We start from the raw sequence: 24,607 nt of genomic DNA, 5'->3' as shown, positions 1-24,607 counted from the left end.
ACCTTTAATTGCTGAACTCTGTTGAGTGAGGCTAAATTAGCAGGACTCTTTGAGGAACTATCAGGCATTTTTTGGGATATCATCGGCCTTAGTGAGATTAGAAGAACGAGTGAGGCTTATGCATTGCTGAATAACGGCCATGTCCTCTGCTATAGAGGTCTGCCAGATAAGAAGCAATACGGGGTAGGATTCCTAATCCATAAGGATATAGAGGGCAACATTGACGAATTCTACAGCATTAATGAGAGGGTAGCAGTAGTCGTAATCAAACTTAATAAGAGGTATAGATTAAAAGTAGTACAAGCCTACGCTCCAACATCCAGTCACGATGATGAGGAAGTAGATCAGTTTTATGAAGATGTTGAATTAGCGATGAAAAAAGTGCAAACTTGTTACATAGTAGTAATGGGTGACTTCAATACAAAAGTGGGGGAAAAGCAGGCTGGTGAACAAGCAATTGGCAACTACGCCGTCGAGTCTAGGAACGCTAGAGGAGAGATGCTGGTAGAGTGCAGAAAGGAATAAGCTTCGAATAATTAACGCCTTCTTCAAAAATTGTAGCAACAGAAAGTGGACCTGGAAAAGCCTTAATGGTGAAACAAGAAATGAAATGGGCTTCATACTTTCTGCTGATGCCAGTATAGTGCAGGATGTAGAAGTGACAGGTAGGGTAAAGTGCAATGATCATAGGTTAGTGAGGGCTAGGATTCACCTTAATTTGATGAGAGAAAGAGTAAAATTGGTCAAGAAGAAACAGGTCAACCTAGAGGCAGTAAGGGTAAAAGCAGACAAATTCAGGCTGGTACTTGCAAACAAATATGCAGCCTTAGAACAGAGAGATGAAGATGACATAGATAATGAATGAAACTGTAACTAGGCTGGCTTCAGAGGCAGCAATTGAAGTGGGAGGCAAGGCACCAAGGCAACCAGTAGGCAAGCTCTCCAAGATAACAAAAGACCTAATAAACAAACGACAAAGAATGAAAGTGTCCAACTCATGAGATAAAGTAGAATTCACGGAACTGTCAAAACTGATCAACAAGGCGAAAATAAGTGATATTCGAAACTATGACGTGAGAAAGACTGAAGCCGTAAATGGACGCAGCCTGAAATCAGTGAGAAAGAAACTTTGCATAGGACAAACCAAGATGTGTGCACTGAAAGATAAGCAGGGTAATATCATCAGCAATCTCGAAGATATAGTAAAAGAAGCGGAAGAATTTCATACTGACATGTACAGTAGCCAGAGGAGTCAGGATACCTCCATTAGAAACAGTAATGAACAGGATACAGAAACTCCTCTTATAACTAGCGATGAGGTCAGAAGGCCCTTGCAAGACATGAAACGAGGAAGAGCGGCAGGAGAAGATGGAATAACAGTCTATTTAATCTAAGATGGAGGAGACATAATGCTTGGAAAACTGGCGGCTCTTTATACGAAGTGTCTATCGATTGCAAGGGTCCCAGAAAACTGGAAGGATACAAACATTATACTAATCCACAAGAAGGGAGACATTAAAGAATTGAAAAATTATAGACCCATTAGCTTCCAGTATTGCAAAAAAATATTGACAAATTTCCAATAAGGACAACACTTGGCTTCAGTCAACCTAGAGAACAGGCTGGCTTCAGGAAGGGATACTCTACAATAGATCACATCCATGTTATCAATCAGGTAATCGAGAAATCTGCTGAGTACAATCAGACTCTCTATATGGCTTTCATAGATTACAAAAAGGCATTTGATTCAGTGGAGATACCAGCAGTCACAGAGGTTTACGTAAATATCTTGGAAAATATCATCAAAAATTCCACAGCTACCTTGATTCTTCACAAGGTAGAAAAAGACCAATAAAGTAAGTGGTCAGGCAAAGAGACACAATCTCTCCAATCTGCATGCTTGGAAAGAGTATCCAAGCTATTAAACTGGCAAGGCTTAGGAGTGAGGATCAACGGCAAATAGCTAAGCAGCCTTCGGTTTGCCGATGACATTGTTCTGGTCAGCAACAATGCAGATGAGTTACAACAAATGATTGAGGACCTTAACAGAGAGAGTGTAACAGTAGGGTTGAAGATTTATATGCAGAAGACAAAGATAATGCTCAATAGCCTGGCAAGGAAACAAGAGTTCAGGATTGCCAGTCAGCCTCTAGAGCCTGTGAAGGAATATGTTTACCTAGGTCAATTTCCTAGATCAGGACCTCACCTGGTCCAGATCTTATCAATGCATAAGTTGTGAATATATGCACTAGTAGTGAATGTACAGTGGAATCTCATTGACACGATTCTGCATAATGCATTTTTCAGGATAATACGTTCTTTTTTTTTCTTTTCCCTGCCAACGTCCCATAGGAACAATGTGTTCCATACGGTTAATGCAATAGAGTTTTCACCTGAAATGGGATAATACGGCTGCAGAAGAGGGTTCTTGCTGGTATTTCTAAAACTTGTAGCTTTACATACCAGTCTACTTGCTTAAATAATGTTACAACGACCCACGAACAACGTGTTACACGCCTGCAGCCGTGCAGATTCTGCAGGAGCAGCACAAAGAAATTGCCACTGGGAGAGAGTGGAGAGAGCCACTGCCACACTGCCTATTCGAATTGTCTGGATAATGATGATGGTGATGATGATGATGATGATAGTGGTGGTGGCACCAGCGAGGATGCAGAAAAGACAACAGTAAAGAAGGCTGTTGTTGATGTGCGCGACAGCACATCACGGCCGCTAGTACGCTCTTGTGTAATCGACTGGGCAGACGTCTCTTTCTGATGTGCCTTCTTTATAAACTTGAATATGTTTTTACACACATTGAAAAGAATAAAATTCAGCGCAGATTGACAAGCTATTTCAATGTTGCTGAATAAAAGTGCGTTGGCTGCCATTTGTGTGGCGTAGATTGATGCTGCTCCTCGTAACGTGCAATACGGAGCAGTATCACTCTATGCCACACGAATCTTTGTTGCTGAGTTTGTCACCGAGTGCACCTATTTTCATACTTTTTAAGTTTGCTTTGATACTAAGATTTTTGGATAATACATTTTATTTTCCGGTTACCGTGAAGACTTATTAGTGAGATTACACTGTTCACACCTCGTGTAATACCCTTGACTAGAGGCCTTTGAGGGAACTGAATCAACTAATAATTTTTAAAAAATGTACTCGACACATTTTGCCTCCCATGCAGGGTACGTACATCATAAGTGCATGCTAGCTAAGGGACAGGATAGGCCATTGTGCCCCCAACCTCCCGCACCGATATATGGCAGGTTCAGATCTGGGTACCCCTCGGCGTCTCCCCCTCGAGACATGTTGGCAGCGGAGAGAGTGAAAACTTAATTCCACGAAGTAGTGCGATTTCTGAAGCTTTCAGTTGGGAAATAATAGTTGGTTTTACCACAATATGGTGCGAGCTGACGCCGAGGCCGGTGCGTACGTGTAGGTCAGGCCTAATGGTGAGGAGATGAGCCCTTGGTATAGTGTTCGCATTTCTGCAAATAAAAGCTGCATATGTACCACTGCACAATTGTCAGTTATTTACACCTAAACATGCCTCAGAAATGAAACACATTCAGTTATCTTCCTTAGCATCTGTATTGGTTATTAGTTCCTTGGCATATAAATGGGAGATACAGTGCTGTGTAGTGATGCCAAATTTTAAACAATAAGAAAACAATAAAATTTTGTGTGATAAGTGCTCATAAAAAAAACTGAAAATCTTATTTTTGATGAGCATTGAAAAGAGTATTCCAAATATGTCCTACAGATTGCAAATGCCCTGGTGCTAAAAATCTCGCATTGTAGACAATGTTCTTCATACGTCTAATGAAGTTCAGTACTTCCATTACCAATTATCTTTGCCGAAAAGGCTCCTAAACTCAATAATGAGTCACAGTAACAAATTCTGCGTCAGTTTGAGTGCTGCGGCCTTCAAATAGTGTTTTCAAAGATGGTGAAGCTGTTGCTTGTGTGAGTTGCCTTCATTTACTTTCATTGTGACATTCACTCATTCATTTTATTTGGCCTTTCAGACCAAATACATGGACATTACAAATGTTGAAAAGGATCCTGTTAAAGTCAATGTTGCAGTACAGACAGAAAGGGTAAGCCAAAATTTTGACATTGAAGTGACATCTTTAATTATGTTATATGACTGGGAAATTGATACAAATATTAATCATGAACGTAGCAAGAGGCAGTCAACCTTCATGGCTGCAAACCACAGTTAATATGGCCACAATTGTTTCTATTTTATGTGTAGAGGAATGTAGGCCTGTTTGCTGCAGGCCACAAAAGTGTGACACTTGTGTTTAAGTCTGTATCAAGAGACAGTGTTCCTTGATTGGCAGTGCACAATTTTTCTTTACCCATAGTTTTGGGCCATACATAAATACTGACATTGCCTTGTGCATTTTGGTTTGGTTTGCCATGCTAAAGGTTGTCTTTCAGCTCCCATCATAATTCTTGTAGCATGTTCTAGAACTATCCTGACATGAGTCAGGCTCACTTGTGTATATTAGGCTTGCCATATGCATATATAGTAGTATGCATATATAGCAGTAAGTTCTGGAAATGACAGGATTATCATTGCATGATCCAAAATGGGTCATGACGACCTATAGATAGGGACCCCACGTAAGGAGGTATTTCATCAGATAGCTGCCGACACAATGTTACTCTTTGTGCCACAGAATTATTTATGGGAAGTTCATATGCTGCACAGAATTTTGAGCTGAAGTCCACTGTCCTTCCCTGTCAACCTGCTTGGATATCATCACCACTATGTGTGAGAAGAAGAATTTGTATTAGAATAATATTTATTGACAGGAAGGACAGAGAGGTCGACCTGAGCTAGTGCGCTCTAGTCTGCTACTCTTCGCTGGGGAAGAGGGAAGAGGAGTGAAAGTACTGGAATGGGTGATGATGATAAGAGAAGTGGTGAGTGCTTGTGTATATGAGACAGTTGCCCTGCTAGAGCCGCTCATCTAGCTTGGCGTCCTGCAGAAACTTCAACAGCGCTTTAGTTGCCTCCATTGAAGTTGCAGTGTCAGGCCGTGGGCCGAGGATAGCGTCCTCCGACAGTGGTTGCCTGCCAATGCTGGCTAGGGAACTTTCCAACATCCTTCGCTCCAGCATATATGCTGGGAAATCGCACAGTATGTGTTCCAGCATTTCAGGCGTCTGGCAGTGTTCACAATCAGGGCTGTTCGACTGGCCGATGAGGTGCGCGTAGCAACGGGTGAAAGCAATGCCTAGCCGAATCCTGTGTATCAATGACGTTTTGCTCCGCGTAACCTTCGGGGGCAAACATAATTTACCGTCTGGGTCGATCATATGTAGGCGTCTGTGTATGTTGTCACTGTTGGCTCTGTATGCCTTTGTAAGGTCCTGCATGAGTGCCTTGATTATATAGTTGGTGCAATGTTGCGAGTAGGCAATCCAAACTTCATCAGAGGAAGCAAAGGCCGATCTTGCCTCACTGTCAGCGAGTTCATTGCCAATCACACCACAATGACTAGGCACCCATTGAAAAGTGATCATGTGGCCACCTAACTCAGCACTGTGATGAAGTTCGGCGATTTCTGGCACAAGCAGGTAATATGGTCCTTTCTTTAAAAAGCATTTTAGTGCTTATAGCGCTGATTTGGCATCGCAGAACACCGTCCATTTATAAGGTGTCTGCGTTCTCATAAAACGGACAGCCTCCCGTATTCCTGCAAGTTCCACAGCCGTAGATGTCGATTTGTGGTCTAATTGAAATCGCCGAGTAATTTCAAGTTGTGGGATGACAAATTCTGCCGTTGTGGCAGATGGTATGACCAAACCATCGGTATATACTTGTACAGTCCCACTATATAATGTAGATACATGGGACAGGGTGAGCTGTTTCAAGCCAACGGCAGAAATGAGGGATTTCTTCATAATTCCGGCTATCTGAAGCCTTACTAGTGGTCTCGGCAATGTCCATGGAAGTGCCTCGGGGGTGTTGGTCACCTGGAACTTTGCAGGTATGATGCTTGTGTGACATGCAACTGCTTTAGAAATAGCACAGTCAAGGTTGGTTCTTGGAAGGTTTGACAGAGGATGGTGTGAGTGTCTGGTCAGCAGGCGAAGATAGGTTCACACAGGTTCACAAGACCTGTATGTGTCGATTGGACAAGCCCGTGCTTCCACTATTGTGCCCTTAGTTGACGTGCAGCGTGGCAAGCCAAGGCATATCCGCAGTGCTTGTGCCTGAATGCTCTCCAGCGTGCGCATATAAGATGGTCCCTTGTTAGATAGCACAGGCATGCTGTAGCATATGTAGCCCACAAAAAGTGTTGGGCACACTCAGAGCAAACTTCGTTCAGAGGGGCCCCATTTCAGTCCAGATATTACACAACGAATGTGTATGAAGTTGGTCAGTTTAGCCCTAACACGTTTGGTCCAAGAAAGATTGCGGTCTATTATCACACCAAGAAATCTGTGGTGAGTGACTAAAGGGAGCGCCGTTCCGTCGACAACGATTGGATATTGTGACATTGATTTGTGCGTGAATGCCAACACTGCACACTTACGGTATAATGCGGAATATAGGTTGAGGCAGAATTTAGGTCGATCCCCTTACATTGAAGCAAAGAAGTCAACATAAAAATTATAAGGCACAATACTTCATTTTATTTAGTGGTGCCGCCAGTCTCGTCACCTGCGCATTCGTTCGAGCTGTCTGAACTCTCGTCCGAAGACTACTGCTTTTCACTGGCTGCGTCCCACAACATGTCGTCCTCGGTGCCGTCCAAGGAGTTGCTAATGCAACACTTCTTGAATGCCCACACCACCTTGTCGTCGGGCAGCGAGCGCCAAGCCTGCAACACCCATGTGGCCACAGTGGCGAGAGGCCGCCTGCGCAGCAGGCCGGTTGGGGTCGTCGGGTTGTCGCCGGCCATCCACTGATTATACTGTTCACGGACACGGTCTTTAAAAGGCTTGTTGAGCACAACGTCCAGTGGCTGAAGTGTTGACGTCATGCCTCCCGGAATGACGGCGAGCAACGTCCTCCCGTCGCATAGTGCCGCCTTCACAACTGCAGTCAAGTGCCCGCGAAAGACATCCAAGACGAGCATGCTCGGACACCGTAGGAGTGCGCCGGGTCGCCGATTCCAGACGGCCTCGATCCAATTGAGCACGAGGGCCTCGTTCGTATAGCCCTTTCCATTCACGCGAATGACAACATTCCGCGGGAAAGCTTTTTTCGGCAGAGTCTTCCTCTTGAGGATTATGTATGGGGGCAGCTTTCTGCTGTCTGCAGTACACGCGAGCATCACCTTGAAGCGTGAATGCTCATTCCCCATAGAAAGACGCTTGACTTCTTTTACGCCACGTTCGCACACTGTGGTGGGCGGTGGCATGTCGAACCACACCGGCGTTTGATCGGCGTTGCCGATCTGTCCCAACATGTATCCATGCTGCTGCCAGAGATGGATAACATAGCGCTGGAATTCGGCCAGCTTGTGCTTGTATGCCTCTGGCAGCTTCTGGCAGATCGATGTGCACCATCGAAGTGCGAATCCCTTGCGTCGCATGAAGCGACGAACCCAGTAAATGGAGCCCTTGAATTGTTCCGTGGGCAGTCTGGATTCTCGAGCGATCTCGATAGCTTTGATGCGGATGAGTTCCGCTGTCACTGGCAAAGATCTGGCACGATGCTCGCGGACGGAATCCGCCACCTTGTCTTCGAGAGTGCACCGCGCGGCGCCCGCGAAAGGACGTCTTCCGCACGTTGCAGGCAGACAGCTTGTCTTTCTGCGTTCGCCAGTACCGCACGCTTTTTTCCGAGACCCCAAATTGCTGCTGGGCGGACATGTTCCCATGCATTTCAGCATATTCGATGACTTTCTTTTTAAACGCCGCGGTGAACTGACGTTGAGTACTCGCGCTCATTTTGCGGGTTGTCGGGAATAGTAACGCCAGGAACGATTGCTGCGCAAGAAGGGAAGATGGCGTCGATCCAACTGCGTAGGCCGCGTTAACGTTGGGCCACGTCGGTCACCAAGGAGGCAATAACGATGCGGATGCCGAATGGTCTGCGCTCTTACATGTTGCCAGACGACTATTGAGGTTGTGCCAAGGGCCAGTATATAAGTCGAGGGGTGACCTTTTAGTAATATTTTTTGGAAAAAACCTCAACCTATATTCCGCACTATACGGTAGTTACTGAGAGTTGCAGGCCTTTACGGCACAAGTACTTCGCCGTGACGGTAGCCGCATGTTGAAGCCTTGCACGCATTTGTGGACAAGTGACGGCAGATGATCAGATACAGATATCATCCGCGTACATGCTGATATGCGTTGTTTCAGGTAGCTCGTCTACAAGGCCTACCTGTACGACATTGAACAATATTGAGCTAAGGACGCCACCTTGCAGAACGCCCCTGCGAACATCATGTTTATCAGTCTCGCCATCCGAAGTGGACATGAAAATGGTGCGGCCACTGAGGTACAGCCATGCGTACATCCGGCCACCAACTCCAATATCCTCAAGCGCCTGAAGAATCGAATGGTGGAAGATGTTGTCGTAGGCACCTTTAATATCCAGAAATATTGCACATACCAGACGACGGAGCCTCTTTTCCTGTTGAACAGAAGATACTAGGTTGATCACACCATCAATGGACGATCGGCCTCTTCAGAATCCATTGATAAAATCAGGAAATCCACCACTTTTCTCGAGTACCCATTCCAGTCTGCTCAGTACCGTCCGCTCCATCACTTTACCGGCACAGCTTGCCAATGCCATTGGGCAGTAATGTGAAAGATCATGTGGGCATTTCCTGGGTTTTAGCAAAGCCCCAAGACGACTGCACTTCCAGTGGCCAGGCATGGTTGCTGTGTCCCACGTAGAGTTGTAGAGCGTGAGGAGAATTTCTCGAGCTTCTACTCCAAGATGACAAATCATGGAGTATATAATTCCATCTGGTCCTGGACAAGATGACCGGCGGGAAGTAGATAATGCAGCGTCGAGCTTATGCATAGTAAAAGGCGCATCCAGGCTGTGATTACGAGATGGTGGAAAAGTCAATCATGATTGCGTTGGTATACCGTTGAGGCACTCACAAGTAAGTTGCAGAAGTCATCGGCAACCTCATCTTCACGCCGGCCTTGCCGTATGGCCACAGCGCTGAACGGGTGGCGGTGTAGGTGCAGCTGTTGTGGAGGTGATCGAACGCTTCACACTACTTTCCAAATTCTAGAGAGAGGTTTTCTCGGATCCAGAGAGCCACAGAATGATCTCCAGCATTGTTTGTCGAGCTTGTCAAGGTGGTGGAAGACATGATGCTGAGCCCGGTGAGATGCAGCGACGTCTAATGGTGATTTTGTCCTTCTGTATTTCCGTTCTGCTCGACGCCATATCACGTGAAGTTGCTTGTATTGGCCATTAATAGGGGATTTAGGTGCAGGTGTGCTGAGCTGATTTGCTGTGTCATGTAATGTTGACGCGATGACATCTTCAATATTGGATGGTGATTGGATGGCTTGACAGGCGGTGTTCACAGATTCTCGAAATGTTGGCCAATCGATAAACCACACACCGTGCGGAGCTGAGGGGTGTAACCATTTCAACTGAATATATGTTGGTCGATGGTCATTTCCATGGGTGTTGAGATCAGTACACCATCGTGTAGCAGACAGCAAGCTCTTTGGAACAAACGCACTGTCAAGACAGTTGCTTTAGGAAAAGCCTTGAAGGCATGTTGGGGAGCCATCATTGATCACCATAAAGCCTTGACTAAGCATGAAGTCAGCCAAGTCTCTACTGCGGGCATTCGTCGAAGCAGAGCCCCACATGGTTTGGTGGGCATTAAAGTTGCCGATGACTATGTGGGGACCTGGACAAGTTTGCAGTATGGACAGCAAACATGAACAGTCTATGCTCGACGTTGGGGGTATATATCCTCCAATTGCTGAGAATATGTACCATTTGCACTTAAGCGTTATGCAAATGTACTCGTTGGAAGAATGTCCTTACGAAGGCAAGTTAAATTCTGACGAACAAAAGTGAGCACTTTGCTTAAATTGTGGTCATTCCTTGACCACAGTGGCACATATCCAGATATGCGTGGTAAAGACGCCATGTTAAGTTCACATATTACAGCCACAGAAAACTGGTACTTGGACATCCATTGCCGAAAGTCTGCAAGGCGGCCTCGTAGGCCTCTGGCATTCCACTGCATTATTGCGGATCTTCATAAGTGGTTTTCAAAAGATGGTGCCATGATGCCTTATTGTAGAGCCGCGAGGAGCGGTTCCAAAGCATCTTGAACATGTAGCGCGGTCTTAGCAACTGGTGTCTGTAGTCTGCAGAGAAGGGAGTGCATCGTGTTTATGAGGTGTTTCAGCATACTTCGTACATTTTCATTTTCTTTCTTATCATTCTCAACCACCTTTGCAGACACATCACCCGACGCATTCATGCCTGACTGTTTGGATGGGAGTGACGGCCATTCAATGTCAGAGTCAGTCGGCGGGAGCATCATTTTATGCTGCGCATGAGTTCCACGTACTGCTGCCGAAGAAGGTATATCAGGCTTGCACCTTGATCGCAGGAGCAAATTTGGCAAGCGAGGAGTTCAGCATGCGGCCGGTGATCCATCTGTTCAGGAAATACTCTTGTCTTGCTGTCGTCTGTGTCGCGATCGGCGCCTGTGGCGGCGTATCGATGTAGCAGTCTGTCTGTGAGTGGAGTTGTCCCGCACCATCTTTCGAAGCACTGACATTTCGGCCTTGATTTTCTGGCAGTCTTTTGATGTCGCTTCATGTGGACAGGTGCAATTTGTACATTTTAGGTCAGTAGCATCGCAGCTATCATTTTGATGGGCCCCTCCACACCGTTTGCATGTTACGTCGCCCTTGCAAGCCGCACTTACGTGTCCTATTTTGAAACACTTGCGACACCACCATTTTTGGCACGTAGGGGCGCACACGGTGTCTTATGTATCCAACTTTTACGTAGGCAGGTAATGTTTCAGAAGCCTCTCGAAGTCGGTGTCTGGGATTTCTTTGTCCACGTCAGAGATAACACCAGTTGAGGTTCCTTTTCCATGCACAAATAAGGAGCGCACTGGGATGTTTCCTAGTAGCGTGGCAGCCTTCAGCGTATCCAGAATTGACTTCACATCAATCGAGGGAATGTTCCTCCGTGCCTTACTTCTGATCTCGCTGACTCTGCCTGGAGCAATTCGTTCAAAATACTCTATTAAGCTTTGCTTGTTCAAGGTATTAAGATCGTCGGTTGCTGTGGTAGGGATGTAAAGAACAGTGAATGATTGCTTACCAGTGTCCTGCCTGGACAATGATTCACTGTCTGTTGATCTCCTCCTGAGTTTTCTCTTCAAGCGACGACCCGCGGCAAGTGTGAAATCATTGTCCGATTCCATTTCTTCAACCGTTGAGCTGTCAGAAGAGTCGAAGGCAATAGGGGAAGGGCCAGTGTGGTTCCTTGTCTTCAATGCAGCCAGTGGTGGACGACCAGGGTCAAACACTTGGTTGGGATTCCTATCCCCCCTCCCGGAGGATGACGTTGTTCCCTTTGCACAACCTCTGATGTCGAAAAACATCCTGGACACAGGAAAATGAAGAAACCACAGGCATAGGCGTTCTTCCGAGTTGTGAGAAGAAAGGATAAGCAAAACAGAGGGGCTCAATATTTAGTGCCAATTGTTTGAAGTTAGCGAACCAAGGAAAAGCATATGGTGGATTAACTGTTTTATTATAAATACAGATGAGGCTTAAATTCATGATAGTCTTTCTGTTCCCAGTAAAGGAAAAAGTAAATGGAAGTAGAATGACCAATTTGCTGCTAATTAGGAGCCAAATGCACAACTTCAGCGTGATGTGTGTGGTGCTATGCTAATTGAGCTATGGTGGTGGCTGTCCCTCTGTCCACTTTTTTTTTGTGTATTTATGTGCATGTAGGTACAACCTAGACCTGCTATTGTTAGCCGGTGCCACTCGTGACCATGGCAGCAGATGTGGAACCACCTATTAAACTGCAGGCATGACATAATGTGTATTGCCACCATGTGACACTGTTGGCTTGTAATTTTTGCATAAATGGACTGAATAATAAAAATGGTAAATCTCTTTACTGAAAGATTTCCAAATCAAATCTGAGATTGTATCCAGCAGTGGCTGTCGTTTGTGACCTTAAGTTCTGCGACTTGTTGCATAGCCACAGAAAGTTTCTACTTGTGGAATTATATTCTTAATGTAAGTTTGCTTGTAAAGAACCTGTACCAAATATCTTTTGCTGTCTAACAAGAAAGTTCCTAGTTGCGACTGGTGTTTTTCAAGTGTGCGCACCATAGCTTAAACTGACTGGTCTAAAAGGCTATTTGTGTATTCTATCGCTGATTGTACACAGGTTAAGAAGCATTTGTACAGTTGTTTCAGCCAGGAGCGTTTGATTTTCTTGGAGACAGTGCCGTAAAGTGTGTTTGCCTTTGATTAGCTAATAATGATCAAATTAGTTAATACATTATGTTACTACTTTAGGGCACAAGCGTTCCAGTCTGTTCAAGGCATATCCTTTAACTAGGAAGCTTCAGACTAGCTCCAATTTTGATATGGGAATTCTTGAAATTGTCCTGAAGTAAGTTGGTCTTACATGAAGTTATGCCCTGTAGTTTGCAAGGAAGACTTTGTGAAAGGCCTTCATCTGCAGAGTATAATGGTGAGGATGTTGATCTCAAAACTTGTACTAGCCTCAATGATTTCTGCAAAGTAAACGTGCCTTGAGTACTGACTAGCTTCAATTGTGCAGTTTCAATGTGTTGCCTAAACTAATTAAACATTAATAATAATAGAGGTAATTAGTTAATCAGCAAATACCATGCATTTACTGATTTTTACTGCTGCAGTTGATCAGTAAAACCTTTTTAATTTGACCCTTGTTAATGTGGAAAATCAAGTAACTTGAACTTGCCATATGGTTTAGGTAAACATATTCCTTATTCGTTGGCATCAAACACTCATCAGTGTGGATGTGTTTGGCCATGCATTATTTAAGACAAGCTCTGGTGCTTGGTTAGCACAGTGCAGCACAATATGTGTGGTTTAAGAGTGATGCTAGCATCCAACTGAAACACAATTGCATACGTGTAATAATGGCACAATGTAATGATTTGGAAAAAAAATTGTAGGCATCATGAAAACATTTTGAGAACCATCTATATATGGGAGCACTCTGCACTTTTTTTTAAGGTGAATAGCTGTCCTAAGCGGAGTATCTGCAGAGTGATGTCAGTGGTGGCCTGCTGAAAAAAGTGGCAGCGATTGTTGAAAATGGTGGAGAAAATGGCGACATCTGTGCCTGGCAGAGAGGAAAAAGTGTGGAGAGGTTGCGGTGCGATCGACTTGGATTGGCGCGGCAGAGAGCAATGCTTACTAGTCTGTATATGAGATAGAAACCACATCGTGAAAAATGTTTGATAGTGAGAGAGAAAGAGAGAGCAGAGACCATTGAGAAGCGTAAAACAACAAGCAGCAAAGTAACAGCACTGTTTTTCATGGATGCCAGTTGCTTTGGGAGGTGATATCGCATAGCTGGCCAGTGTATATAGAGGGTTGCTTGTCACTTGGGTTCACTGTAGGGTGGCTTTTTGCAGGTGCAAGTACCAGTTATGAAGTGCAGTAGAAATCTCCCAAAAGTTTGTTTTCATTTTTTAAAATTTCACTGCACATGATGCTGCATTAGTCACGTGCCTGTAGGACTGTGATCTGTATCATTGTGACAATGGACAGGTTCTTGCAGTGGTTGCAGTGGCAGTTGCGTCAAGAAGTTGTTTCATTTTGACTTCGTGTGAAGCGCAAGGTGTGACAAACATCACGGTATCCATTAATAAATAGGGTAGAAGGTGATTCAGTTGTCACCTGTGCACTAAATTTGAACTTGCTGACTAGCTTGAGATGGTTGATTGGTTGCCAGCTGGCTCACTGATGACAAAGTAGTTGGGAGGTGCACTTGGTAATGAAAAGCATGTCTATTTTGATCATAATGTGTATGAATGCTCCCACTGCTTTTGCAATACGAAGTCACGAGGCCCATGATGTTTCACGGAAATTTTTTGGGAGTTCTTCCAAATGCTTGCATGAGCTTATCATTTACATCAAGCAATGAAAGTTGCAGTTTTCACCGAGATTTCGTGTGTAATACATAATCGGAGTAGTGCCTTTTTTACTAAATAAAGGCGTGCCATTGCTCTGTTTAATTTTTTTGTCTCTATATGATTATTTGACATTTACAAAATTGAGAAATTTCTTCTGGTTCAGTAAGATACAAATTCAGAAGTTTTTACCGGTATGTATTGCTTGAAAATGGGCTGTATTATCTGCATTGCATTATGTTGAAGAATATTGGAACGTCTTTGTTGAATTGGGGGCTAGCATAAAGCACTATGAATGGGCAGGTTTTTAACAAACCATGAGTAAATGGGGTGATTGCATAAATGTGTTGACTGGTAGTAGGGTGCCTTTTGTTAAATCCATTGCTTTCTGCGTGTTTCTGCACTTCTTTATTAGCTTCAGTTTAATGTGCTTGTACCTGAAAAAAAAATGGTGCTTTGCCTACGGAATGCTTTAGGAGTCATTGTGCGTTTGTTGCTCAGTGTTCATGGTGATTTAGAGACCTCATGTTCCTTGCAATGTAGGCAGGGGGCTCTCTTTTGCGACTTTATTGCGGGAAACTTGGAAATGTGTGATGTCACAGTTTTTGGCTCTTGATTTCCTGAGTGTTTTATCTTCTTTTTTCTTTTTTTTTCAATATACTCTTTCTGCAACATAAGCCATCACTTGCTGAAGCCTTGTTTATAAAATTGAAGCTGCTTGGTGATACTTCCATTTAAGTTGCCAAAGTATGAACTGCTGAAGGCTGAAAAACAGATTTTAATAGTAAGAATTTTTTTTTGCCAAAAGAGTGAAAGGAAATTCAAGAGAATTACTTTCACAGCACATTATCCGACATGTTGCGTGTAAACTGTGATTAACATTCTGTAGTCATTGCTGGATGTTACCTGTTTTATACATGGTGATAGTAAATGATGATCAGAGTGCTGATGTCCAAAATACTCATGAAGAAACTGTCTGTAGGTTATAAGTTGATTTGATGTAAAGACTAGCTTAATGTTTCAATTGGTATTCCTGGAATGCTCAAATGTGAGATGTGCGCAGAGTGCAGAAGGCAAAGATGTTGAAAACATACTAAGCAGTGATCAGCATGTTAGCAAGTGACTAAGCAAATAAGAGCAGAATGAGTTGACATTTCCATGTATATAAATCTTGGAATGTTACAGTATCAAAAAGCTATATTGAATAATGAAGTCCCACTGTTTCGTTGACACTTAGTCACATGCTGATTCAGACTAGCACACGGTACTCCCAAGTCCCCACTATAGTAGGACACTATTATCACTTGTCAGAAATCTATTTACCAATTTGTTTCAGCTGTATAGCTCTAATGATTAGCCAGTGCTCTTTAGAGATGTTGACAGTTGCTGATAAAAGGGAAGTAGAAGCATACAGGAGCTTAAGAATCAAAAGATGTAAGCAGAGTTGGAAAACTCAAAACGTGTAGGGGAAAGTGTAAACCCAGATTAAGGTGCTTGAGTTGTTGTTGACTTCATGCTTTAAACAGAGACAGACCTAAGTTTCTACCACATAATTTTGCCCCATATAGGTTTTTTTTTTTATAAACACTCAAACTGGCTCTTCTTAAACATACTGTTGACATTGGTTTGGCTTATATTCATACTTGAACATCCCTGTGATTGGTACTTCTTTTGTTGCACTCTTTAAAAAAGAAGTGAGAACTACATGGATGTTGCATGTGCTATTGGTGATTGAAATTTTGTAGACTATAGCTCGAGCAGTGGGAAAGTTTAATTATCTTGCAGTGTTCATGTATTCCATAATTTGAAGAGGTTCACTAAAATAGTGACACATGTAAACATGGACTGCTCCTCTGAATGACATGCTGCATGCTTGGCCTGTAATATTGCTACACGCATGTAGTATTTGATTGTTTGAACGAGGCGCATGGGTGTCATCACTCGAGAAAAGAGGAGGAAGAACGAACGGGGTTTGCGCGGTGAATCTAACCGGCCAGCGCTGCAACCACTGTTGTAAATATATCCTGTAAATAGTTGCTCGTCTTACTGACTCGTCCTTCGACTTCGTCCTTCATCCTATGACTCTGCTAGTACTCAACTTTGTTTTTTTCTGTGCGGCACTACAGCGGTAGTGCTGGTCACCAAACATTGAGGATGTCCCTTTTCACTACTCTTCTTAATAGTCAGAGAATTAGCACAACAAACTGAATTGCGACATTTTAGGTGCTGATATTTGCAAAACGAAATTCAAGAAATCAGCTTACTGTGAGTTAACATTTTACAGTTAACCACACAGCAAATGTTTCACTACCTTAACCCTTTTGCTACTGAGTGAGAGCTGGGCTCTGCCTTTCTGAAACCTGCAAAACACAAGTTTGGCTTCAGTGCTCGTTCAAATTTTTTTGTAATGGCACCTATTGTTTCAGAGTGGTGCTGTATTTAGCAGTTATTTGGCCGGGGCAGTTAGAGCAATAAAACAGGCCAAAAATATGTTTTTGACGAAGTTGAAGCTCATCGAAAAATCCTGCAAAGATATTCCAGCTAAGCCAGACATTATATAAATCATTTTAAATGCTTCATCAAAGCTTTCCTCTGAAATTTGTGGGACTTTTTCGTCGGCCCATTTTTATCATATACACTATCTCGTTGCATATTTCATTAAACAAATAAAATATTTAGTGTATTTAGGTAATACTTGCAGTAAGCCCTTGGTTCAGAAAGGAATAATATTGTATTGTAGCTGGGATTGAGTGAATGTCGGCTCAAACAGGAATCCTGCTGTAAATTTAAATATGCTACAGGAGCTAAGCTTGCATTGTGTATATGGTGGCCCTAGTTACCATTGCATTATCAATCAACTGTATCTATAAAGACTGCTGCAACAAGAACTGGCTGTTGCAGTTTACAACTTTCACTTTAAACATTCTTTTTTAGCAACATTGTTTTGTGGCAGGACTTTTGAACTCCATTCTGTAAGGGTGTATTGTATTCTGTTCTGCTTCTCTTTTTGCATTCTTTCTGTGATGTTTGTTGTGTTGAGGTTTTGTGAGGACTTCAAGGAAGACATGAAAGTGTTTTAGTGTGTGTATAATAATGGTGCATGTCTCTCTGTATTAATGACCATTCAGAGATGATGTAGGTACTCTGTGCATGTTTTCTTTGTGTGGTCCTTTATTTTCTATTCTTTCTCTCTCCCTTCTTGACGTACAGCCAAAATTTCTCCAAAGCATCTCATCTTCGGAAGAAGGTTCTTCTCAGGGGCGTTTAGTCAGGTGGGTTGAGGACTGCATTGTCTGTAGGTTCCCTGTTTCTTAGAAGCTTCTCTCTTTCACTTCTTTTCTGTGTATCTTGTATTTATTTTATCCAAAACTGTGGCTGCCTTCAAACTGAATAGTGCTTGCTCTGTATGCAGTATACTCTATGCCTAGCAGTTGCTTGCATCAAAAGGGCCCTGCAGCACATTTCATGAAAATTTCTATTAGTCTTGGCTTTGAATAGGCCTCTGTTTGTCAATTTTCTCTTGCATGAATACTCCCAAAGTATTATGCAGCAGCACCATTAAAGAAAATGTAATCTTCAGAATTTTCATTTTGTCTCTTCTAGTAGGCTGAATTCAGTCCTTTGTCAGTGAGGTTGACACTGTGTAGGCCGACAAATTATAGTACTATAGCAAAGCTTTTCCTGCAGCTAGAATTGGACAATAAAGTGTGCAAAGAAGAGCATATGCAAAAAGTGTGTGAACAGCAAGTGTCCACACTAAGGGTAAGAGAACTAAAAATGGATTGGTACAACACCTTTGAATGATATCGATGTATGTGCAGGGGAAATTATAAAGATGTGGGTTAATTTTAGAAGTCTCATAGAATTATCAGTTTTGCTAACTGAAAGTGACATCCACCAGGACGTTTGAAACGATTGCTCAAGGAGAACTTAGTTGATTGGATAAAACTTTAAAATGTTAGAATGGGTATGTTTCGAAATGCACTAGAGAAGTTAAAAGATGTGCGGCATTGTGAGAGTTGTGAGAGATGATTAAAGTTGCACTAATGTAGTGAGATGTTGAGATCATCGAGAAACCATATAAAAACTAGTCAGGTTGGAGGATCCTCTTTGCTGGGGGTGCTTTGCTGGTCTTTGAACAATAATTCCTCAAAGTCTCATTGGTCAACTAAAGCATCTTTTCATCCTGCATGCCTAAAATGGTTTTGGCTTGTTTTAGGTGTCAAACTTGAGCACTACGGCCTTCCTATATTTGTTTTATTTCTAATATTGCACCTGTTGATGGAATCTGGTAAATTTCTGATGGAATCTGGTAAGTAGCCATTCAGTCATGTCAGCCTTGCAAACAAAGGATGGTTGGGAGTTAAGGTTAAGGTCATGGAATGACAAGCAATGCTTTTAGTGAAATTGTAAGTTCCTATTGTGCGTAGGTGAATTATGTTTGGCTCATGTACTGTTAACGTGAAATAGTTATGGGCAGGTTTATTTGCCATATTCAAAGAGTGTTGCAGGGCCCCTTTATGCACTTTGGGCTCAATTTTTTACCACAAGCATAGTTGTACAACCTTTTTTTTATTTTATGATAGTATGCCCAGTGGGTGGTGACTTCATTTCTTTTCTCTTTCTTATTTGTTACTGCTACCTCTGAGCAGCTTCCGGATTGGACAGGTATGGTGTCATGGGCTGTAGGAGCATGTTGTTTTATTCTGCAAGCCTTGCTGGTGTACTCCTTTCAGTCTTTTTTTTTTTTTTTGTACAGTCTTTTTTGTGTATTGCACGCACAAGGTGAGAGGTGGAACATGGTGAAGTGCACAACGTTGGGAAAGTTACATGCTTTTTACACATATGAAGGGTGTTTGAAGTGTAAATAATGGATTAAGGGATGCAGATTAATGCATGTGTTTTTAACTATTTCTGTTCCAATGATTCCTGTAGGAATCAGTGTTTTGCAGGAAATATTTGACATGGAGAAAAACAAGCAAATTTTTTTCAGAAATCTCAATGTCAGCAATATGAACACTTACTTTGTTGACTTTCTGCTGCAGATAGCGCACAATCATAAATATGGCTCTAAATATGGCTCTCCTTGAAATTTCACAAATATCCATGCACTGCATCATGCTGATGTTAGGCTTCCGTGCTCAATTTTTTTAGACTGCTGCCTAATGCATATAACCTGCCTTGGATGGCACGAACAGTCGCCAAATAATCCGTGGCCATATTTCACACCACTACGAGTGAGAGTTCAGAAGTTTGAAGAACCAAATGGCTGGTTATAACACATTGAATTTTTGGCAGTTCATGAGAAAATCCTTTGATTAATTGCCAAAAACATCCGTGGAAATGTTTTTTTATCTTTACCGGACTTGAGTTTCAGATACACACAATATAAAATTTTCACTTCATTGAAAAAATTTGAGTCAAAGTCAGCAGGCCGAAGATGCTGCCAGGGCCCAAGGGCTTGAGGCTGTCATCTAGGTAGAGAGGCCTAGGTCTCAAATCTGCTATCTATGAATGAAGTTTATTGCTCCTCCTCCTCAGAAAGCGTTAAAGGTGCAATTTGCTTGATTCAAAATGTAGCCAAATGCATACCTTCTTTTAGGTGCATGTGCAATTTCTGAGAAGCTCATGGTGTTTCAACACTGAGTATGGGATATTTGTAAACATTATATGTGCTCAGTTTGTACATTTTCCTGTGCATTTGTTGACATATATGGCCTGGGAGTTGCTAGCTGTTGGCAGAGGAGTTAAAAGAAGGCTCTCTGTTACTGGCAGCTGCATTCTGTCTACTGTTCTTTATGCAGTAAAGGTCACTGATACATTATATATGGGACTAATAACACTTGTCTCCTGTGAGAAAAAAAATAGTAGTATAAGGAAGTTACTCTTTTTTTATTCAAGTGTTTGTGGTTGCAATTAGCCTTTATAGCAGTATGTAGGTTATAATTTTTTACTTATGTGAAAGTGCAGCTGCTCTTGTCTGTGTTAGTGCATAATAATTGCCCTTAGACTGGTTTGTTAACGTTTCGTGTCTGTTTTTACAGCGAAGCTGTTAAGGGCTACTTTCGCCACTATCGTGTCCGTGTGTAGAAAAAAATCCTGAATATTGTGCAATGCTGGCCTGACTCGCGGCGGAGATGGTGCAGGCGTTTAGCACTCCCTATATGTAGGCCGATACCGAAGATAGTGCAATGCCGGGCCAACCCACGTCGGAGGTGAAGCAGGAGTTAAGCATGCCCCATACGTGGGCCTATACAAAAGATAGTGCAATGCCGGGCTGACCTGCGGTAGAGGTGCAGTTCGCCATTAAGGGGCCCACATACACAGATTTGCTGGTCATAGTTCTTCACAGAGTGGAAGGGCACTGAGCGCTTTTCATGTGCATAACAACTCTTTCTTATGACTGGAATTTCATGTTTTTCAGTAGGTGGATTGCATGGTGTGCACATACTTACATATCATTTATGTTACTGTTCATGTTTTTTGAATAGAATATCTCCACTGCAGACAGGTTGTCTTTCTTAAAGGTGGAGTGCTTCATTGCTCAGTGATGGTAATGTTGGGTTTTCAAAATTACAAACAGACCTTTGTTCTCAAAAGATGGGTTACTGTGCAATCTTATCAGCTTCTTGATGACCTGATGAAAACTAAACCTATTGATTTTCTTGTGCAGCTACTGCATAAGTTAGTTTATTTTTTTTTTAATTGGAGAAGCCTACTAGCTCATAAAATGCAGTATAAGCCACAGATTGCTGCAAGTTTAAGGTATTTTGTTTGTCAAGAAATCAATGTCTTATAAGTAAAACATGTATTGTTACAAAATCATGACACTTGTTTTCCACATTTATTGTGTGTTATGACATTCTGCATTCATATGCCTGTTATTTTGCTCGTTCAGATAATTAAAGAGGCGGTAACATGGTTCACTGACATAGTGGGAGTTTTTTTATTACATAGGGAAAGTGAGTCACAGGTGAGGCACATATGTATGGTTGAAACAGTACGGGCTTAGAAAACTACCGAAAAAAAGAAGGTGGAAGGCGGGGGGAGAGAGACATAGCAGATATATACACTAAGTATTCCAAACAAGTTCAAGAAAAAAATGAAAGAAAAAACAAACAAACAAGGGTGAAATTGCTGTGTAGTATGAAAAGCAAACATAGAAATAAAAAAAAAACAATCTGCTCTACACTTGTCATAAAGGTTAATTGCACAGACTCGACATTGGACATATCTGTTAGCATGACAAATTCAGAGGATAGGTAGTTCTTTTGTTGGACAAGTGGTGAATTCTGATATTTGTTAGTTAGAGCGAAAATCAGTTTAACTTAATAAGCATGGTCACTGCAGCCTGAAACATGCTAGTGCAAGCGAATACCAGGTTACTGTGATAAGAGACTGTAAAAGAAAAAAACAAACTAGGCCAGGTAAGTTTTCTTTATAAGGCAAGCAGCATTAGATTAAGCGTAATTTTCAAAGTGTATATACTCTTATGTGCTTGTGACTGGGAGATAGTGTGCTACTCTATTCTGTGTGGATTCTGGCAAACTCCTGAGGTTTTCATGATGAGGGTGTCATATGATTGATGCATATTCCTTATAATATCTGATTAAAATCTTGTATGTACGTAGCCTTGTATTCGCATTGGTGAGATATTGACTTCATTTTAAAAGGCCCAAGTCTTTAGTGATTTGGTAGTAATATGTTCTGTGTAGTATTCCTGCTTATATCGAAGTTAAAGAATGTATTCAATTACTTAAATGAAGAAATTGCTTTAATATTGACCCGAAAGTGCCTGTTTACATAATCAGGAAGTTTTCAAGTCTGCAGACTTCTGTTCTTCTAAGATCAACTTGAATTATGAGCTCGAAGATGGTCCCACTGATTGTAACTGATATGTTAACATGTAGGTTGTGACTTCAGGAACCTTCACACACCTGTGCATTGTATGCAGCACATAAACCCATAGTACATATGACATACAGCTACACTGAGCTGACACAGCACTTAAACAGTTATCATAATTCAGTAAGGTTGCCAATTTTTCGCATCAGTTGCAAAGTGCAACTGCACTCACCCTGTGTGACCATAGTCACTCTAGGCAAGCATGACACTGGCCAACGATCAGCGGAGTCATTGATATACATTGTTGCTGAAATACCGGTCTGGCAAGCTATGCTGATAACAGCACTGACACAATTGACAACTTGAAGGACTTGTAGTTTGGCTAGCTTTTCTGCTGACAGAGCCAACACAAATAATGTCATTGTCATCAGACTGTTCTCTGGGAGATCTGTTGCCGAGTCAGAACTTTCAGAAAAAAAAAGAAAACTCTGCCTAGATGACAGAAGCTCTATTTACTTTCTGTTCTCAAATGGATAGAATCGTGCTTGTAATGCTCAGACATACAAAACCTAGTTCTTGGCAGTCACATATAAAAAAAGACACAAGTCTAAATAGTTGAGCGGATTTGTAAGTATTGCTATGCAGACAAGTTCTTTTCTATATGTTGTTTGCACTTTGTGTCAAACAAACAAGAGGTGGCCTCATCAGTGCACGTAATTGTAAACAGTTGTCAGCATTCAATGCAGCAGGTGACACGAGGAGTGAGTTGGGGTTTATAGCATTACAGTCAAACCTGTTTATAACGAACTCAATAGTTCCGTGAAAAGTGGTCGTTATATCAGTAGTTCGTTATATATGGACTCGCCCTTCAAAACACTAATAAATTAACCACATGGAAGCTGGCAGCAGCAGTTAGCACTTTGGTCCGAAAACCATATTTTCAGTGTCATTTTTACTCCCGGTGTGTTCCCACACGTAGGTGAATACTTCCGTTAGAAACGTCTCAAAAGAATGAAATACGGCGTCATGTAGCTCGATCTTTCAAAATGGCACCTGGTTCCGATCACCTATCACTTAGAAATCGCAAGCACAGCCACCATTTATCATTCGAGAGCTTGTGATATATTTTACAACCAGCGAGCCGTGGCTGTATTCTGCACATGAGAGCGAAGCGTTCTAGTTAGTCGGAATCGAAAACTTCAGAAACTACTGCGGCATGCCGCCATTCTGTGATGGTAACGTATCGGCAACGTATAAATAAAGCGCCGCCGAACCGTGATCTTATGATAACAGCGTAGTAACCACCGGCCCTCTGCAAATTTTGCGTGGCGGCAGCGCGTGGTGCAGCATTCTCGCCAACTCGGACCGCATCGGCAGGAACGCTTGAACGGCTGTTGTTCTTGGGGGGGAAAGACATAGATGGTCATTGCAAATCGTTCAAACAGGCGAAATGCACGTGGTGCCACATGGAAAACTGATCAAAAACGAGAGTGACGTCGTCGTGGCATCCGATATTGCACGCTGTACGCGATACTTCGCCCTGAACTGTAGTGTTGCCAGGTCGGACAAGGCAGCATAGCCCAATGCTAGAGAAATAGTAGCCCAAATGTAGCCAAACACAAAAAAGAGGAAGAAAAAATTGTAGCCAAATATAGCCATATTTATTTGCAGTTTTATTTGCATGTGCATTTTCACATTCAATTACGGCAATCCCTTTTTGTGCAACCCGTCGTAGCAAAAAGTATGTGATGATCGACCCTTGACATCAGCAACAGCGACATCATGCTTACACACAGAACACTTTTTGGTTGGCCCCAGAAAATCAAGTTCCGGCGAATGGCTGCAGAGAGCGAACCTATTGAGATGACTCTCGAATGTAAAAAAAAAAAAAGAAAAGCCAACCATTCCACTCTGTGAAGGTGGAATAGGAATGGCAGCGAAAGCTGACGACAGTCGAAGCTCTCAAACGAAAAGCAAAGTGCTTTCGCTGCCATTCCATCTTCACAGAGTGGAATGGTTGTCATTTTTTGCGTTGCGAGTCTGGCGTCATTGCTCGTTCAAAGGTACCCGGGCTCGCCGTTGTCGTTTTTGTTCAGCCTTGCAGGAACGTTCTTCTTCGGTGGTCGTTTCGTGTCTGTGCCGTTTACATTCTTGTTGCTGTTCCCTCCAGCGCTCCTCGTACGCGTGTTGTTCTTCGGGTGTACGAAATATGTGTCCACCCCATCGATAATGCAGCTGTTTTTCGCGCCGATGCCTCTCCTGCTTATATACTGCGATAACCTTAATGTCACACTATAGTTCACAGCAAGTGTTCTAATTCGTTCCGCAATTTGACATCTGCGCCGCCGCACTGCACCCATATGGGTTTGTTACTGGACGCCAAAAAAGCTACAAAAGGTTAGTCATATACAGCTTTCACTGTAAAAACTTGGCGGACACTTTGCCTTTTAAGAGTGGAACGTGATAACATTCAAAGATCCCTGTCTGCTTCTCACGTTTCCTGACAACTGCAGCTTATGTAACCATAATACTTACCTGTAAATGCTGACGCCTAACCCTATGCACGAAGGGGGGCTTTCCGTTTCTTTTTTTTGTCTTTCCCCCGCACGGTGGGCGCC

General features: G+C 42.7%; 1 protein-coding gene across 12 annotated transcripts in view; it reads left to right on the top strand.

Annotated features, from left to right (window-relative positions):
- LOC126548094 (uncharacterized) overlaps positions 1-24,607 on the top strand; it is an 82,549-nt gene that overhangs the window by 36,051 nt on the left and 21,891 nt on the right. For 3 of the 12 annotated variants that reach the window (XM_055063557.2, XM_055063556.2, XM_055063555.2), the window contains exons 8-11: positions 4,035-4,106; positions 10,433-10,558; positions 17,355-17,416; positions 18,797-18,812. In XM_055063557.2, coding sequence (XP_054919532.1) covers positions 4,035-4,106; positions 10,433-10,558; positions 17,355-17,416; positions 18,797-18,812 — 276 coding nt within the window. The remainder of the gene's footprint in view (positions 1-4,034; positions 4,107-10,432; positions 10,559-17,354; positions 17,417-18,796; positions 18,813-24,607) is intronic. The other 9 variants (XM_055063553.2, XM_055063554.2, XM_055063552.2 and 6 more) reach the window with 4 other exon arrangements.

Source organism: Dermacentor andersoni, chromosome 1, assembly GCF_023375885.2.
Source record: "Dermacentor andersoni chromosome 1, qqDerAnde1_hic_scaffold, whole genome shotgun sequence".
Classification (NCBI taxonomy): domain Eukaryota; kingdom Metazoa; phylum Arthropoda; class Arachnida; order Ixodida; family Ixodidae; genus Dermacentor; species Dermacentor andersoni.
This window is presented reverse-complemented; position numbering and strand designations above follow the sequence as displayed.